The sequence below is a fragment of the Dama dama genome, chromosome 16, assembly GCF_033118175.1.
Source record: "Dama dama isolate Ldn47 chromosome 16, ASM3311817v1, whole genome shotgun sequence".
Taxonomy (NCBI): Eukaryota; Metazoa; Chordata; class Mammalia; order Artiodactyla; family Cervidae; genus Dama; species Dama dama.
The window spans coordinates 8,260,942-8,276,355 of record NC_083696.1 but is presented as its reverse complement, the minus strand read 5'-3'; the positions used below and the strand labels follow the sequence as shown (position 1 = coordinate 8,276,355).

At 45.5% G+C, this 15,414-nt stretch overlaps 1 protein-coding gene across 11 annotated transcripts in view; it reads right to left on the bottom strand.

Moving 5' to 3' along the window:
• The window catches only part of TNC (tenascin C), a 100,955-nt gene that overhangs the window by 35,063 nt on the left and 50,478 nt on the right, over window positions 1–15,414 (bottom strand). For 2 of the 11 annotated variants that reach the window (XM_061163315.1, XM_061163314.1), the window contains 7 exons: window positions 12,279–12,551; window positions 11,446–11,718; window positions 10,585–10,857; window positions 7,069–7,341; window positions 4,519–4,791; window positions 2,989–3,261; window positions 50–325 (listed from right to left, as the gene is read on the bottom strand). The exons of 2 other annotated variants lie outside the window; for them this stretch is intronic. In XM_061163315.1, coding sequence (XP_061019298.1) covers window positions 50–325; window positions 2,989–3,261; window positions 4,519–4,791; window positions 7,069–7,341; window positions 10,585–10,857; window positions 11,446–11,718; window positions 12,279–12,551 — 1,914 coding nt within the window. The remainder of the gene's footprint in view (window positions 1–49; window positions 326–2,988; window positions 3,262–4,518; window positions 4,792–7,068; window positions 7,342–10,584; window positions 10,858–11,445; window positions 11,719–12,278; window positions 12,552–15,414) is intronic. 7 more of the 11 variants (XM_061163317.1, XM_061163319.1, XM_061163318.1 and 4 more) reach the window with 4 other exon arrangements.

The following is a 15,414-nucleotide window of genomic DNA, read 5'->3' as shown; positions in this document are numbered from 1 at the left end:
CTTCCCCAGTTTAGAATTCCGAGCAGAACCAGAGCCTCTGAAAGAGTACCTGTCATGACAAAGGCAGTGAGGGGCCTGGTGGAGCCCCCCGCCCAGGGGGCCCCGGCCACACTAACGTCATAGCCGGTGTTCTCCACCAGGCCCGTGACGTGAGCGTGCTGGGCGTCTCCTGAGACCGTGAGCTGCTGGGGCGCGTGCAGCGAGTGAGAATCGCTGACACTGATAACAATCTTTGCAAAAGGCCCTGCTTGAGTGGTCCATGACACGTTGAAGCTGTCAGGGGTGATATTGCTAAGGACTAGCGTGCCCAACTGTGGCTCTGGCTCTAGGGGGAAAGGAACAGGGGCAGAGAGAAAGAGAGACACCGTTATTAGAGGGAGCAGATGATTTCTCCAGCATGTAGCCATGGAACATGAAAGTATCAATCCCTCCAAATGTTTGCTGAAAGGTAGTGTATCAAGCTGTGTCCACACCTGCATCGGTTATAATGCTAGGAAATATACCACTTTCTCTGCAGGTGTGGATTTGCACTTTTTTTTTTTAAACTAGAGACATGACCATTTGCTGGTCATGCATACAGAAAAGCAAAGAAGCCCTTATAGCAGTAGATAGAATTATTGTAAAGATGTATTAAAAGTACATTTTCTAAGGCTTGTGATGGGACACTACCTCTGTGAGATGTTCCAAGACAAGATAGCTTCACATTATATTGAATAATATATCTCACCCTAGAGATTCGTGAAGCATACTAGCATTTTAAAGGAATGCCGGTTCTGTAAAGAAACCTACTTAATTTCATTTAGCCCAGCATTTCACAGGGCTTCCCTGGTGGCTCAGATGGTAAAGAATCCACCTGCAATGCAGGAGACCTGAGTTTGATCCCTGGGTTGGGAAGATCCCCTGGAGGATGGCATGGCAGTCCACTTCAGTATTTTTGCCTGGAGACTCCTCATGGACAGAGCCTGGCGGGCTACAGTCTATGGGATCGCAAAGAGTTGGCTACAACTGAGCGACTAAGCATAGCACTTCATGAACTTATTGATGAATGGATGCCCTAACTGAGGAATAGTCTCTGAACATCTCAAGTTGCTGGTGTGCCAGGGAGCATGCCTTAGAAAATGCTATTTTGGAATTTCCTGATTTAGTCTTTGATCTGTTTGGATTGTAGAAATTAAAGGTTAATATCCACACAAGAGAAATCCTTTGTAGTATTCAGAAACCCACATGCATGCACCATGTAGAAAATCTACATCTTACTCTGAATACGATAAAGGTGAAGCTGTCCTCCACTCAAAAATCCCTGGTATATGTAAAAGTTAAAGGAAAACTTGAAGCTAGAATTTGCATTTTCTGATATGAAATTCACTTATTGGATAATTTGGAAAGATGGATGGTTCCACTGAGGTTAAGTTTCTCCTGTTGCTTAAAATCTAGATGATCTGTGATGAGAACAACTCATTTTTAATGTAGGGGGACTATACTACTAGTTTCATCTGAGACATATGTGGTCTGGCCACCTAAATGCACATTTATTAAATAATACTAACAGTAAAATAAGTTCAACCCAGACGTATTTTAGAGAGAAGTGACAGTCCAGGATAACTGAGATACTAGGATTAGGATTTAGTGTTGGGAAGAAGCAAACTCTTTCTTCCAAGGACTCAGATGTTGTTTTGCTGCAGCTCCAGGATTTGGAGGAAAGAAGGGGCTCATTTGGATAAACTTTAAGGGGACAACTGCACAGCATAACTCAATGCCACGTAAGTGGACAACTGCAGAGCATAAGTTGAAGCCATGACGTCTGTAAGGACAAATGGATCTGGCTCAGAGGCAGAGTGTAGCCGGAAGTAATGTCATGGGATTTCCTACTTAGCAATTAGTTTGAGAAGTTAATGATGCTATAGCTTTCAGCTACAGCATTGGCAAATTACCTCAACCACAGAAAAAGTGAATTCCTCCAATGGGTCTCTGTCTGCTTTTTCCTTATATGCTGCTGTGGAAGGAATCTCCCGAATTAAGGATGAATGTTAGGACTCTTTCTATGCTACCGGTCAGAAACTGGCAGTGCCAACATGTTAACAATCATGCAGAATAAGACCTGGGTTTCTTCAAGGTCAGCTGAACCTCTAACTGTCTCCCAAAGGATGCAACCAAGTTGAAAAGTGAGATGCAAGAAGAAAATCAGAGAATGGTAGTGAGGGTCCAGTCAGTGTTCCATGCAAGCTAGGGATATTTTTCTATTACTACTTCTAACCCTTTGAAACAACTTCTTGGCATGCTGTCCCCTTCTGGGAAAAACAAACATTTCCAAAAACCTCATACTCTGAATGCATGCACCAAGATTTGGATAAGATGACAGATGAAAGGAAGACTCTGACACTCTGTTATAGATAGCAGTGGATGACAAAACATGCTTGACAGAGTCAGTGTCAAAAAAGAGCAGTCTCTAGGGAATGCAAGCAAATAAAAGTTCTCAAGAATAAGATGAGACCACTGGGTCCTCTAATGTGAGTCTTGGGGTGTGCTTTGGGGTGTTTTTCTCTGCATGCTAGTAACACCACTTTTAAAAGCTTGGTGGAGAGAAAGAGAATGTGGATCTTTATGACTGAGGAATCAACAATGGCATGCACACACTTCTTTAAATAGGACATGGGAAAACTGATTAGAAAGACCACAAGAAGATGATCATGTTCAAGACCAGATGAAAGGATGGTTTAGAAATTGAACCAAAGCACGCCAGGTTAACTCTATACAGACAAACAGAGCAATGCCAGATGTGAGCAGATATTTAGGAAAAAGAGGTTGACACCAAAGTTCCTTAATTTGGGGTGAGAGATTTTCTTTTAAAGCTCTAGTTGGGGTGGTTCTCTCAAATTTGAGAAGGATCTGGAGGAACAGAAGGGTGAAAAATGGGTCAAAGGTGATTCTGGGGGGAATCCTCTTCAGGGGAAGTTCACTGGACAGTGAAGAACCCATCATGGGAAATACCTGTGGTTGCTTGGACCATCAGGGTCTGAGCATGCTGCCTGCCAATCAGCCCGTGGAGGTGGGCAGTGTAATCAGAAGAAGCTTTGAGGTTGGTGATGACAAAGCTGCGAGATGCCGCAGGCAGAGAATGGGCCACCGTCTCCTGGAAGGGGTCAGAATTCCTAACTTCTACAAGGAAGCTATCAAAGGCAGACTCCTGAGCTTTCCATGAGATGGCCACACTGCCCGAAGTCACATTTGAGACAGTGAGGTGGCTAAGGAGAGGCTCAGCTACTAAAGTGAGAAGAAAAAAAGAAAATACGAACAGCATGTCAATGTAAAACTCAAAATCAAAACATGTAAGACTAAATCCATAAAGTTTTAACCTTTACCCTCTGATAAAGGAACTTGCCCTTTTTTGAAAACCAACTTGAGCCATGAGAAAGAAATTCATGTGTTTGACTGATTTCCGTAGGTTTTGATGAACTTTCATCTGTTGGGATGAGAATGAAGTACTGCTGGCTAGCTCACTGTTCTTCCTGCAGTCCATGCTGAGAACAATTTGTAGTCTCATGTAGAATGAGGACAGATCCTCCCTCAGCCTTGGGCAACTTAAAATGAGGGAGTTTGGATTCTGCAATGTTAATCCTTTTCTTGAATTCTCCTAGAATATGGGACCCATTTTTGTGAGGAGAAGAGAATCTCCTGTTTACTCCACAAATGACTTTTAATTTCAGTTTGTGATGTCTAATTTTATCTGTCAGGAGAAGGCATTGTCAAAAAATGTGCTAAGAATGCCTTTTGAAATGGACAAGGCTCTCCTTTTTGAATTCACATAGAATTGTCTTTTGCTGCATTCCAGAGAGCATCTCTGATAGTGTGTATGTCATAGATAACACAGATTTACAGAGGGCAGTTCACTCTTTGGTTAACCAAGTTCCTTATATAAACACGTTTACTCTGTTTCTGCCATCTACCATTCACTGTTCTGGGAGCAAGCCAGCATGTTCTGGTCTTTTCTCCTAGAGGTGGCCTTGAATTGGGGTGGTCTGAATAGTGTGACTTCCTCCTACACTCATCTGATGAACAACCTTTGCTGACTGTCATCACTTTCCCAATTCAAGGTCATTAAATCATTGGAATGTTGGGGTTTTGGGAAGTCAAAGGCACTGGAATGACAAAAACCATCATATAACACACAATATAATTTTTAAGACCTCTTTGACCAATACAGACATCTTCCCAAGTCCAGAACAGCTCTCATCAGAGTTTTTTTAGTTACTGAGGAAAAGAATTCTTTTTTCCAGATTCAGCTTGGCAATCTGGACCACACTATATATCATGCTGTAAATGTCCTGGTCAGTGATAAATTAGGAAAGTCACCATGTGGGCTGCTGCTGGGAGAGAGGTATGGTCACCAGTGCTCCAGCCTAGTGTCAGGGAACAGTTACCGCCCTGTGATCTGGGCTTCTTTGGGCGGGAAGGAGTGGCTTCATCCTGCAAAAAAGACCCTGGAGAGAGGGTGTTAGGAGTAGGTGAATGTGTGTGTACCTGTGGTGGCCGTGGTGCTGATGGTTTTGGTCTGCATGCCGGGAGCGAGTCCAGAGAGGTAGACAATAAAATCATTACTAGGGCGGAGCCCTGAGATGTGGGCTGTTCGTTCAGCACCAGAGACGTTATATTCCATGGTCTCCAGGAACCTATTGGAATCAATAATTTCAACGGTAAAGGTCTCGAAGGCACCATCAGTAGCGGTCCAGGAGAGATTGAAACTCTCAGAAGTGATGTCGGAAACACTTAAGTTTCCAAGTTCAGGTTCTTCGGCTGAAAAAGGAGGGGTAGGAGAGAAGAAACAAATAAATCCAAATTAATCATGGGGCTTGGGTTTTAAGACTGTAGTTGTTAATAGCTGAGTAGAAAGATCTGACAGTTCAGGGTCAGGGCAAAACGAAGCAATGCTACCAGTCAGTGCCAATAGGAGAGAAAAGGGGGATTTGTTAAAAGGAAAAGTATAAAAAGGAAGGTACAGTAAGTAGATTTGCCTGCTCTGGAGCTGCCACACCTGATCAAGGCCTGCCTGAGATCTGGCCTGAGTGAGGAGACAGGCTGAGTGTCGACCACAGGAATTTCTCTGCTGAAGCCCTGGTGCTTTTGGGAGCCGCACCTCAGGGATGCTGGCCGTGGGTCAAAAGATACGAGCGCTGGCAGCTTTCAATCTCTTAAACTGCACTCAGGAGACCATGTGTATGTACGTGGTTGCTGCCAACAGGCAGATATTCTCTGCTTTGAGGGAGTTCCCATCTATTCAGATGATGACTAAATAATTCTGATGGCATTCCCCTCCCAAGGTGGTACCTTGAGGCTTCTGATTTTGTGACTTAAAGGGAATTGGCAATTTGTCAGTGTGATTCTTGGTGTTTTCATCGTGCTTCTGACAAGGGCCAGCTGTTCTCAGATTCTGTTAAAATAGCCTGTCCTTTTTTAACTGCTTCTCCAGGGGCCTTGCCAACCAAGAGAGCTGAGCCAGAACGGGCCATCAGGCAGCCCTGTTCAGCCAAGAAGTAACATTTTGTCTTAGTGCTTTTCTGAGCAACGGGAATAAAACATGCAGAGGGCAGGCAGGAGCAGGGTTTGAAAAGCTCGTATTGTCTCTCTAGCAGGGCAGGAGAAAGCTTTCCCTTCCCAAGAGATCTGGTGAAATGCAGACCAGATGGAGTTATTTCTCTTCCTCCCCACAGGCCGACTCATCAGAAGCAAGCATGCTGGTATCATTATAAAGAAAACAAACAAACAAACAAACATAAAAATACTAAGAACACCCAAACCACAAGATCTACAGAAAAGATGAAAAGTGGTGGGTGATTTCTCTGCCTTCTGAGAGGGAATGGTTTATGGACATTAGAAAAAAGGGCCCCGGGTCCATCCAGGGCAGCCTCTGCTGCAATTTTTAGGTATTTCAGGGTCAGCATTCATACATCAGTTGCCTGTGCTGTATGTTTGTATCAGCAAGCATTACTGAAATGGTGGGGGCTGAAAAGGAGAGCTATGTTTTTAGTAGAATCAACTAGGACATAAAAGTTCACACAAAATTTAAGTTGCGATAATTATTGGAAAATGGGAAAGGCATACTCAAAACCAAGCCAAACAGCCTCTGCTCAACTTCAGACCAATGGAGGTACAGGGAAGATGGGCCATGGAAACCAGGCCAGGGAGGGCTGCGCTCTTGAGCAAGGTCCAGGGAAACACTGAATGCTCTGTCATTGGATCAGACTGATGAGTAAACCAAAGCACACCCTCCTGGGTCTGGGCTGAGAGTGTGCCATCCAAAGGCCAATAGTCCAGGGAGCAACTCTTGATTAAAAGAACAAAAAGGGCATCAGATCTTTGACATTCATAGCCTGGGACATTCTTCGCTTCAAATGCTGCTGTGTGTACTTCTGCTAATGAATGGCTTTTTCTTTGGTACAGTCTCCAGTCATAATTGTGTGATTTTTTTTTTTTTTTTTCTTTTCTGGTCTAGCTATTTGCTAATTTGATGTTGTAACAATGACTCAGTATCTGAAAGAACTGCCCGGAGGAGGGTAATTCAGTTCTCTTATTATACTCAGTTCATTTTAGAGAAACATTTAAATTAAAACATTTCTTTTTAAATGCAAGAACCACGGTGCCCATATCCTTGAGGGATTTGGGGTAGTAAAGCACCATTTCCAACTTCCAACAAAAAGACTACAGTAAATAACATGTGCTCCATCAGAACTCTCACGTGGGAAGGTTGGCTTTAGGTTACATCCAACCACAAGGGAAGCGAATGGAGACCATTAAGCTGGATCATGAAATGGAAAGCTGTCATTCAAAAGAGATGCAGTTATAGGACTTGACAGGTAAGGTCTGGGAGAGGTTAGAGGTCAGAAAAGGCCACATCTGCACATACATTCCTGAGATGTCAAAGGCATCTGGACCAAGGCACAGCCCACGGGCAGGTCTCTGAGCATGCAAGGTCAGCAGCTAATGGGCACATGGAAAGGATTTAGGTATGGATGCAAGCTGACTCCTCGCACGATCTCTTGGAGAGAAATCACCCTGGGCAGGGAGAACAGGTACCTGTGGAGGCCTCAGCAGAGAGCACTGGCGTCCTATAGCCCCGGATCACCCCGTAGATGGTGACTCTGTAAGGGGTGGCGGCCTTCAGGCCCGGGACGTCCACCGCCAGCAGGCTGCCGGGCACCGTGAGGTTCTGAGCCGCCTCTACCCTATTGGCCTCCTGCACCTGAATGACAAAGTGCTCAAAGGCCTGGTCCGCTGCGGTCCAGTTGAGTCTGAGGCCATCCCAGCCAGCCTCGGTCACGACTAAGTCTCCCAGCTGGGGGAGCTCCGCTGAAGAAGGACAGAGAGGAATTTGTCAGTCCTGCCAACCAAACGTGAGGAAGGAACGTCCCACAGCCCAGCTTGAGGGAAGACAGAAAGGGGCAAAAGGTTTTCTTGTGTTTGTGTGTGTGGGCATTCCTGATCTCAGGGAATTTTCAGTTTGAACTGCGGTAACTGGCCACAGCTTTCTTAGGGAGATGAAGATCGTCAGAGAGGGGATCATCTGGGTTATTTATCCTTGACTTGGTGATGCCAATATTTCCCAGAATATTTTCAACCATTGACAACCCACTGGGAGGTCTCTGAGGATCATGCATGACTAGCACCTAAAATGCCATGGAAAAGGTGGCATTGTGGGTCAGGGTAAGGGAAGTAGGAATTGGTTAAAAGTACAGGGTGGCTCAGATGGTGAAGAATCCGCTTGCAATGCAGGAGACCTGGGCTCCATCCCTGGGTCAGAACAACCCCCTGGAACAGGAAATGGCAACCTACTCTGGTATTCTTGCCTGGAGAACCCCATAGACAGAGGAGCCTGGCAGGCTACAGTCCATGGGGTTGTGAAGAGTCAGACATGACTGAGCAGCAAACACCCCACACACACGGACTTCGGAGGCAAATGGGCCTTGGTTAGAATTCCAACACTCTTGTTTGCTAGCTGCATAATCTGGGTCATGTCACCTAACTCAACTCTGAGCCTTGCTCTCCTCATCTGTAATTGGAGCTGACAGCACACATCATTTCATTGGAATGTGTGGTGACTGAGTGATAATATTGATAAACCTCTAAGATGATACCTGACAACCACCTGACATCATACTTGACATATAGTGAGGGCTGGATAAGTGGTGGCCCAACAGATATACATTTGTTCCTTGGTGTCCTTGGCGGACTGGTTCTAGGACCTTCACAGATAACAAACTGAGGATGCACACTAAATGATGCAGTATTTGCATATCACCTACGGGCATCCTCCTGTTTACTTTAAAAATCGTCTCTAGATTACTTATAATACCTAATGCAACGTAAATGCTATGTGTGTAGTTACCAGCACACGGCAAATTCAAGCTTTGCTTTTTGAAGCTTCCTGGAATTCTTTCCCCTAATATTTTTGATATTGGTTAGTTGAATTCGAGAATGTGGAACCCATGGATACAGAGATGTTTTGATGTTTCTCCTTGGAACTTCTTGGTCACTGGGGAGAGAATTCCCTGCTTCGTTTCATTACTGAACTCTGGAGAGATCCTCTCTTTGCTGCCCACAGGCTAGCTGACTAGGTGCACAAATCATGTGCTGAATCAGGTTTGGACAAGTCTGATGTCTTATCTCCAGACTTTTCTCATCTGTCAGGGATCAAAGTTTCCGTATTGGGTTCTTGGCTTGGCACGTTCCCTCCCGGCTTCTCCTGACAGCACTTTGTGTCTGAATGAAGAATGTTTGCTTCACAAAGCAAGGCCCTGTGTATGAAATGAGTGTCTACTCTTAATTAAAAGTGATTATGTTTTGCTCTGCAGATGGTGCAGAGCAGCACCCACTATTCCTCTTTCTACAATGTAGGACAGGGAGGTCTGGCAAGCTGCAGTTCATGGGGTCACAAAGAGTCGGACACGACTGAGCGACTGAACTGAACAATTTAGGAAGGAAATTTAATGTAGTCATTACTGATTTAGAAAGTTTGGGTTCCAGATAAGGAAAAACTCACTGCTACTCAGGGTTAAATGTAATCTCCCAGCCGCCCCCACCGTTTTTTTTTTTTTTTTTCTTTTGAGGTTGAAGTGACCATGGATTCAAAGTCAGAAAAGAAAATATTTGCAAGATTTCAGTCAGAAAAAGTATGAGGTACTGGTTCTCAGGTATTCTAGGATCCGGTGCTCATGGGGAATCTGGGCAAACTGGACCTTTTGGAGGGGCTGCCTTTAGACTGTAGAACTGGTCCTTTTATGGAAGAACTGGGTTGGAGACATGGGTGCAGATGGCCCTCTCCTCCTTCCCAGCTCACCAAGAATAGCTGTTCATTTACTTGTCATATAGTGGGTCTACTTGTAAGACGGCCCATGCAAAAGGAATTCTACTGCTAAAAACACAAAGTTTATAAACTACAGATGCAGATCACTATACCCTGCTCTGAGATCCCATGTGTCCCAAAGGCCCTTTTGGCTCCTGCTTGGTTTGATGATATTTCAGGAAACACAGGCCATTGATAACCTGGCCAGTTAAGGTGTACTGTCACATAACTTTTCTCATATAGTTTCTAGCAAGGACCAGTTTTATTCAGCATATCTCAGCAAGAAGGACAATTCATTTGATTAGGTTATTTGGGTGGGATTAGAACACAGGACATGTAGAGAAGGGCATGGGCTTAGAGCCCAGCATAAAAACACTCCAGGCCAGAATACTGGAGAGGGTAGCCTTTCCCTTTTCCAGGGGATTTTCCCCACCTAGGGATCAAACCCAGGTATCCCTCATTGCAGGCAGATTCTTTACAAGCTGAGTCACAAGGGAAGCCCATAAAACCCCTAATCCCCCAAATCAGACCCATTTCTCCATGATCCTTTTAGAGCTGTTTCTAGCAACCTCATGACCAGCAGTTTTCTATAACAGATGGAGTTGCATATTTTCAGGGGACAAATTGAGATGAATTGTTTTTCCTCTCCAAATTGAATCTAAAACATTGAAGTCCAACATGACTGTCCTTTCTTGCCCTGCTTCAAGGATCTGCTAAGGAGAGAGAGACAGACTTGGCTAACTTCAGCAGATGATGATAGATCATTTCAGAGGTTATTCTGCAGTGGTCTGACTACCAGATGGATGGCCATCAGTGACTCTGAGGCCACTAATTTTAAGATTTCTCTAGAAACTTCTGACCTTATTCTGTGTCACAGCCCTGCTGTGTATGTTAATTATACTATGATATGTTGCTATTGGATAAATTTAGCTATTTGCCATTCAAAATTTACTACAGAATGGGTGCCTTGCTAAGTACTTTCATTCATTACATTTACTGCTCATGACAGTGTCCTGAGGTCAGAGTATTATCTTTGATTCAAAGGTAAGAAAAGAAGGCTCAGAGGTATAAAATGAGATACCCAAGAATATGCAGCCAGTAAGGTGGAATTCCAACTCAGACCCTCTGGAGTTAGAGTGTGTGTTCATGCTGACTGCCAACAGCTCTGAGAGTACTCCCTGACTCATGGGGAATTTTCTCTATTCCAATGACAGGCTGGGGTCCCTGGCGTGGGGAAGAGGGTTGTGTACCTGTGATGACCTCCACAGCAAGGGGTTGAGTGCTGCGGTCCCTGACCTTGCCGAGCAGGGTGATTGTGTAAGAGGTACCAGCCTTGAGGCCTGGAATCTCCACGCTGTGCTGGCTGCCAGGAACCGTGAGACTGTGAACTTCTCGGGGCTGGTCAGTCTCCCGGATCTTAATGACAAACTGCTCATAGATCCCATCGGGGCTGGTCCAGTGCAGTCGGAGGGCATCCCAGCTAACCTCGGTCACTGTGAGGTTCCCCAGACCCGGAGCCTCCTCTGCACAAGGAGACAGGGTTGCCGAGTTACTAAAAAAAGGCAGTGGCATTCTGGGATTCAGTTGAGATGGCATGGAGGCTGAGGTGGGGAGAGTTGTCTGGCTGGTGTTGATCACAGATGCGTGATTTACAGCAGGTGTCGAGCATACTCTAGCTGTTGGCTCTGAAGCCAGGGCCTTTCTAGCCAGCCTTTGTCTTTCATAGGCAGTTCTCAGACTTGTTCACAACTTCCATTCTTGACATACAGATGGGGCTTCAGGGAGTCCTTTGGGGAGTTCTTAAAATGAGCTCAGATCAATTTTTTTTTCTCCCCACTCGCCAAGTGTGCTTTCCAACTTCTTAGATAACATGGCTGAAACTTGCTTTGAAAGAAAAGTCACCTCTTAATTTATGCAAGAGAAGAGAACATGGAGCTTTCCACGGAATTGGCTCCCAGGCTAGGACTAGGACCTGGCCAAACAAGGGACAGGACCTCTGGGAGAATCACGGCACTCCCCCTGGAGTAGGAGTGGAGCCCACTTCAGAGCAGGGAAGAGCGTGGATCCCTCCTAAGCGGGAGGAAGCAAGTTAGTGAAGCAGTCTAGAGTACCTGTTAAGACTTCAACAGAGAGAGGGGCTGTGCTGAAGTCCCGAGTGACCCCGCGGATGGTGATCCTATAGGGAGTGGCTGCCTTGAGCCCAGGCAGGTCCACGGACCTCAGCCCTCCAGGGACAGTGAGGTTCTGGGCTGCCTCCTCTGTGCCAGGCTCCTGCACCTGAATGAGAAACTGCTCGTAGACTCCTTCCGGAGCCGTCCAGTTGAGTTTGAGGGCCTCCCAGCCCACCTCGGACACCGTGACCTCTCCCAAGTGGGGAGTGTCTCCTGGAGAAGGACAAAGAACTCGTTTAATGATCAAATTGCACACGCTGATCCAGGGACTCTGTAATGGAAGAGCAGGCCTGACATGACTTTTTTTTAAAGGAATGTGACTTTCTTTAGAGAGCCGTGCATCACGTAGCTTCCTAAATTTGAGAAATACAGTCGTTGGGGTGAGGTGTAGGAAAACATTTGTGATCTTATTTTATTAAGGAATTGCCCTTGCCAGAAGACAAGAAGATTATTATGATTATTTTTCCTTTTAGATATAATGCCTTAGCCTCCCTCCCCAGGAGGAAGCCTGTGAAGCCCAGGGCCCTGCTGTCGGGGCTCAGTACATAGTCCCCAGGTTGGGCGTTGCAGAGCCCTGAAGGCTTTGGTTCACATGACGGGCACTGTGAGAGCTGCCCCAGGAGCTGGGCAGCCCGATTTTTTCCCATTATTAGGCACCATAGTGCTATAACTTGGGGTATTCAAGTCTGGTCAGAAACAAGCTGCGTCTGATTATCCTTAGGCAGTTTCCTGTTGGGAAAAACAGAAGCTAGATTCAGAAAGGTAAGCGGTACCTGTGGAGGCCTCAGCAGAGAGCACTGGCGTCCTATAGCCCCGGATCACCCCGTGGATGGTGACTCTGTAAGGGGTGGCGGCCTTCAGGCCCGGGACATCCACAGCCCGCAGGCTGCCGGGCACCGTGAGGTTCTGAGCCTCCTCCACCCCGTTGGCCTCCTGCACCTGAATGATAAAGTGCTCGTAGGCCTGGTCTGCTGCGGTCCAGTTGAGTCTGAGGCCATCCCAGCCAGCCTTGGTCACGGTGAGGTTTTCCAGTTCAGGGGCCTGGTCTGAATAATGATAAGAGATGGGGTCTGTTAAACCACGCCTAAAACGCTTTCCGTCTGGGAACTCGGAAATGCACACCCGCTTCGGGTGCTGAGGGGCCGGGGGTCCGGGTCTCCTGCTTCACTCACCGCACCCCTGAGCCATGCGGTCGACGTCAAAACGCTAACTAGCAGGAAAGTCAATATAATACTTACTTTGCCTTGTTGCGTACTGGGGTTTGTCTTTTGAAAACGTTTTTCCATTGACCAGCGCCCTGTGGATTTAGAAAGTGTTACACGTCTGCGTTGGCACTGCTCTAGGCTGCAGTTTCCATTTTGAAAAGTGTGTCTCATCCTAAGGATGAGATCACAAAGAAAAGCCTTCAGCTGCTCCTCTTGGGATCCTTAGTCTGAGCTGGCCAGCCTGCTGTACTTTGAGAAAATTGGCTCCTCTTAGAGTCCCTTCCTTTCTGCGCTTCCCCCATCTCCCTGGGAAGGCGTGTTTCACAGTCTCTTTATGCTGGGATTTTTGTCAGTTTGTGGGGCTCAAATCAGTTTACATAAACCACTGCGGACAGATCAGAGATAAATTAACATGGGACAAGCAAGGCTATCCTGAACAGAGAGCTGAGTCTCTGCAAAGCTCTCCCTCATTGGACAGAAAGAAATGCCCTGGGAGAAATAGTTATTAAGCTCAGTTAAAGCTGAATTTGCTATCTTTATTCATCTCTGGAACAAGCACAGCACAAAACACTCACATGTCTCACTTCAAGGTGATAATTCTCCCAGGACTGAGCCTAAGTGGTCTTGGCATCACCTGGGAAGAAAGGACTTTCTCTGGAAACATCCTCTAAACAGCGGAGTAAGAACTTCCTTGAGTTCACATAAGTGAATGAGTTGTTTCTCTCCATATATACTTCATATCGCTGCTTATTTCAAAGCAGCCTCGTGTGTCCACTAAAGCTGACTTCTCATTTGAAAATCTTAGCCTGCAGTTAGATTGAAGATATCGGTTCAGAGGGGAAAACGTTTCTTCTCCAGAATCTATTTGATTCAGACTTTTCTACTTTCTGGGGAATGTTCTTCCCGATGGTTCTACTTTGGCAAAAGCTGACACTACTTCAAATCCTGTTTGATCTAGAACAGGGGACTGCTAACAAGGATCTGAGGGTCAGATCCAGCCTGCTGCCTATTTTGGTAGTCAGTGAGCTAACAGCACTTTTAAATTTTTTAAATGGTTAGAGAAATCTAAAGAAGAACACTTCATGAAGATGAAATGTATGAGATTGAAATTTTGATGTCACAAGTAAAATGTCGCTGGAACGCAGCCATGCCTGTGCGTCCACGTCCGGCTGACGGCTGCTTATGTGCTGCAACAGAGGAGCTGGGACTGTATGGCCTGAAAAGTCTAGGATACTGACAGTCCTTTCAGAAAGTATGTGCCATACCTGACCTTGACCGTCATTCTTATAGACACTTCATTTAACCCAAATCTGTTTCCTGGAACCCTTGTCCGAGACCACATAGCACTTCCTAACCACACAGACATGTCTTAACCACACAAACCACATCTCAGGGTCTAGGTGAGGAAGAGAGGGCTCCAAGCTCAAAGTGATGTATCTATCCATACTTCTGGGGAAAGAAAGGAGAAATGGTCAGCCATCTTTCAACCCAATGGCCTCTGTGCAGCCAGGCACAGCGTTCCAGGAGTAGGGATTATTTCCTTGAACTTGGACTTTCAGCACAACTAGACTCAGGAGTGTGACCTTTTCAAATATGCCAAGAGCCCTCATCCATAAAGAGACATGGGACGAAAACCAATCTAAGTCAGACTGTAAAGTTAAGGGAATCAATTCTGTGGCTCATAAACTCTCCTTTTTTATCCCACTTTCTTCTTTTTTTTTCTCCTGCTGCTGTCAAAACTGCTTGTCAGGGACTTAGCTGACATAGACAGTTGATCCCCTTCATGTGAATTAAGTGTATTTCCTCTCAGCTAACTGCTTTTTAAGCTCTCTCTAAATTATGACATAAAATACATTTTTTTTTCCCATGGAAGAAATTTCAGATACCAGGTTGCAAGAGATGTGGGAAGAATTACCTAATCAGGCAAGGGAGGGTTACAGATTGTCTATTAAGCTGCTGCAGTAAAGATGATTGAAGAGAAGAGGAGATCCACCTTAGAAAATGTCTCTTTCTCATGAGAACCATCTTTTCTCTTTGCATCAGCTTTTGTCCATGCCTCAGATACTATTATACAATGTCCCTCATATTCTGCTTCATCGCTTGGTACAGCTGGTAGAGTAATTTTCGTATAATGTCATGTTGCTCAGTAAATGATAATAGTCATTTGCTATTATAATAGTTCACCAAAATTTTTGGCTATTGGTGCCCTACCCAAAGCACTTCACTAAACAAATGCTGGACAGATAAATAAAAGTGGAATTACAATAAGTAAAATCAGTAGTTAAAATAAAGGGAGGTGGGTAAGAATTATAAGAGAGGGAATGGTGTGAATAAAAATACAGCAGACAGCACTGGAGATGGAGACCGGGCTCCATGTAAATGCGGACTCTGCATTTCAACAGCAAATGACATACTTATGGGCTTACTGCCCCAGAAGCCCACTGTTTCCGTCGTGTATTCCACACTGAATTTCTTGGCCTTTCTTTATCAAAAGGCTGTTGTCTTTTTTCTCACAGCTGTGCACTGGCATCTACCCTCTGAACAATGTCAGTGGGCCTGGGAAATCAGAATTTCAAAATTTCATTTCTGGGCTCGTGGTGAGTTGACCAGCTGGCCTGGAGGAATTTCAGGCTGTGCCAACTTTAAATCTTTAGATTTCCACCATCATGTAGACGATCATTACCAAGTGCTGACTGATGAGGCA